At 34.1% G+C, this 3,407-nt stretch overlaps 1 protein-coding gene across 1 annotated transcript; it reads left to right on the forward strand.

Moving 5' to 3' along the window:
* Positions 1-85: 85 nt before the first annotated feature.
* LOC112904989 (cullin-3-B-like) lies at positions 86-1,070 on the forward strand. Its single transcript, XM_025976426.1, has one exon. It carries the CDS (start codon positions 351-353, stop codon positions 858-860), a length of 510 nt encoding a protein of 169 aa, XP_025832211.1. The 5' UTR covers positions 86-350; the 3' UTR covers positions 861-1,070.
* The last annotated feature ends 2,337 nt before the right edge of the window (positions 1,071-3,407 follow it).

Genomic DNA, 3,407 nt, shown 5'->3' on the forward strand with positions numbered 1-3,407 from the left:
AACTAGATGCTTATTGTATACTAAATATAACTTTCGTCAACGTGTAGGTACATTCCAATAAAATCAACAACTGTTGTTTTTATCAGTTGACACAATCGTGATTCTACTGCATGCGTTTATTGAAGAGATAAGATACTTTATTGGTTTATTGTTACAGATTCTATTTAGGAAAGCATAGCGGTAGACAACTCACCCTCCAACCTCAGTTGGGTAATGCAGATTTAAATGCTGTTTTCTACGGTCCGAAAAGAGAAGACTGTGACAAAGACGGAGCTTGTTCCTCGTCGACTAGTTTGTTGTCGAATAGATCTGGACCTCGGAAACATATAATACAAGTTTCTACTTATCAAATGGTTATATTAATGTTATTCAACAATCACGAAAAGTTAACGTATGAAGAAATACAGAATGAGACCGATATTCCAGAAAGGGATCTAATACGAGCATTACAATCGTTGGCTATGGGCAAGGCAAGTCAACGTATACTTATTAAGAATCCCAAAACGAAAGACATTGAGTCATCTAATGAATTCTTCGTAAATGACTCGTTTACGTCGAAACTCCATCGGGTCAAAATACAGACTGTAGCAGCGAAAGGCGAAAGTGAACCTGAGCGCAGGGAGACTAGAAATAAAGTAGATGAAGATCGGAAACACGAGATAGAAGCAGCAATCGTTCGTATTATGAAATCAAGAAAACGAATGGCTCATAATTTACTGGTAACCGAAGTGACTGAACAATTAAAGAGCAGATTTCTACCGTCACCGGTCATCATTAAGAAAAGGATAGAGGGTCTGATTGAGCGCGAGTATCTAGCCAGGACGCCAGAAAACAGGAAAGAGTACACTTATGTGGCTTGAGCTCTTTTTTTAGGGACTTAAAGTTTATTACTATTATGCAGGTTGGAATAAGACTGTTTTAGTTGAAAAAAAAAAAAGAAACAGAAACGGGCACTTCTTGCCTTCAGATGATGATATTACAAGGAGTCTCGCCTCATTCAGGGCTATTATTATTATTATTTAAAACGTAAATTTATTAAACTATTCCAATTAAAGTTTATAGCTTTGTCATTTTCTTCTTTGTTTTTTGGCCTTATTTTTTACGGTTTAATATATCAATCATATTGATTCACACCTTTAAATTAGTTTTTGGCAGTTATAGCAACTTGTATATTGTGCTTTAACCAAATCGTATATGTGTTCAGTTTTTGACATTTGCATAATTTTTAATTATTTTTCTCTAAAAAGTCTTACTGAAAACGATAATGTTAAAAAGTGATTATGTTATTTTGATCAATATTAATGGTTTAGAAGCTGTTTGCATAGTGTCTTTTTCTTGACAAAACGGCCTTCTTAATTTATTTTTAACAGTAGTGAACTCTTTCTATTATTACAGACATTTTTTGACTTTACAGAAAACTTCAATTATTCCTGTGTGGAGTTTGATTACACACTAACGTCAAGTTTTGTAAATAAACTAAAAAACGTTAAAAATTTTGTTTCTATATTCTTAAATGATGTTTACATTGTTAATATAGGAAATTAAAGGAACAGGAATAGTTAAAAAGATCGAACCATCTATTTTATTTCCTCAAAAATATTTATTGTTCTACCTTTTCATGACAATATTCTTTCAAATTAACTTTTGTATACTCAAAAACCAACACACTGGTCATATATGTATGGTGTTTGTGCTACATTGCGAATACCTAAAAAATATTTCTTGTTATTTTTATTTGTTTTCATCCAGTCCAGTTTTGAAATTTGGTGTTCATTGTAGCACTCTGACTATTTTATTTTCGCGCATTACTCTATCATCCACTGAATTACTTCTTCGCTCTTACTTCGCCTCTTATTATCTTGTAAGTAGAAGCATGACTTGTTCTAGAGAGATTCCAGAATGTAGATTCTAGATACTTCTTTGTTACTAGCCCAAGTTCGGCAATTCACTAAAGGCCACCTGACGCTTCTTCGGGTATGATGACTTGTTTGCATGACACTGTCCTAAAACTGATTTAACTCTTCCAATCTCGTGGTAACTATTCATAGGAGCTGGACTTGTTCTAGAAGGATTCCAGAGCGTGAGACTTAAAAAATCTAATCTTTGTTACTAACGAAATCTAGGCCACCCACTACAGACTTCTTGACATAAAGAGGGTTTCCTACATGAAGCACTATCACCTCCTAAAACTTGTGAATTCGATAGACAACATTGTTAATGCATCGAGTAGCGGTGTATGGACGATCCCAAGCTTGTTCTGTTTCGGGAAACACCTCTTCCGTCTTGATATCTGTCATTGTGTATGGTCCTACTACGTCGACCGATTCTTTCAACTGCTGTATTCGTTCATGATTTCTAGTCTTGGGTCCTTTTTAGTGGCGCATGTCGGGCATTCCTTCTATTACTCTTCCATTTCGTTTCTACTTCGTACCCAATAAAATCGCTTGTGTACCTTCCCTAGAGTATTTGCAATAAATAAATAATAATAAGAATTTGTTAAAAAATAAAAATGGCGGGGTGAGAACACTAAAAATAATAGCTAAACAAATTGCTGCTGTAGTAAATCGTCAACTTGTATGTTGTTGTGTGGGGTCGTCGTTTTACAAAAATAACTGGGGGCTCGGTAATAAGATATTTTTTAATAAATTTAATAGATAACTGAATTAACAAAAAAGAACACTAGGCAAAATCGACTTAATTACTATAATGTAGAGGTTTAAAGGTAACGCAAAGTTGTTTATATGTATGTCAGGTAAATAAAATCAATGGCTGGCAACACGAGAGCAATCATGTTATTTTATACACGGTCTCCAACTTGGAACACTCCACCTCTTTCAACTCAAGTTAAGTATAACGAAGTAACTTTTCTTCGTTAGCAACAATTTCAATTTGCAGCATCTTCGAATGAAACCAGTACTACGGTACTCACTCGATCCTTTGATGTAGCCGATGTTCACCACCGTCTCTGCATGATCTGAACGCACTCATCCCTTTCCACTATTTCATAAATAAACACGTATTACCACCTCATCACCATATCACGTCTTACAAGTAAAAAATTAACATATAATGATAAACATGAAGTATGTAGACATAAGACTATACCACTAGTAAACATTATAAACTTAACTGTTGCTACAGGCATCTGCACAGATTATTGTAAGATTCTGAATGTTATAATGCCAATTCTAACAACTACAGGCCTATATAGATGATCGAATTTCGCCAAATAGTCGAAAAAAGTCTTTATAAAACGCTACATTTTTATAAACAAAATAATATTCTCCATAAAAATCAGTGTGGCATCAGGTGCAAATTTTAACTTCCTATGCAATAGCTAGATTAATTGATTTTGTATATAAAAATTTAGGTGGCATCTGTCTAACAGTAGCTATTTTTATAGATCT

This window comes from Agrilus planipennis, unplaced genomic scaffold, assembly GCF_000699045.2.
Source record: "Agrilus planipennis isolate EAB-ADULT unplaced genomic scaffold, Apla_2.0 scaffold354, whole genome shotgun sequence".
In the NCBI taxonomy this organism is placed as follows: Eukaryota; Metazoa; Arthropoda; class Insecta; order Coleoptera; family Buprestidae; genus Agrilus; species Agrilus planipennis.

Excerpts from the sequence above, each read along its gene's own strand:
- LOC112904989 (XM_025976426.1), top strand. The coding sequence starts at position 351 with ATGGTTATATTAATGTTATTCAACAATCACGAAAAGTTAACGTATGAA.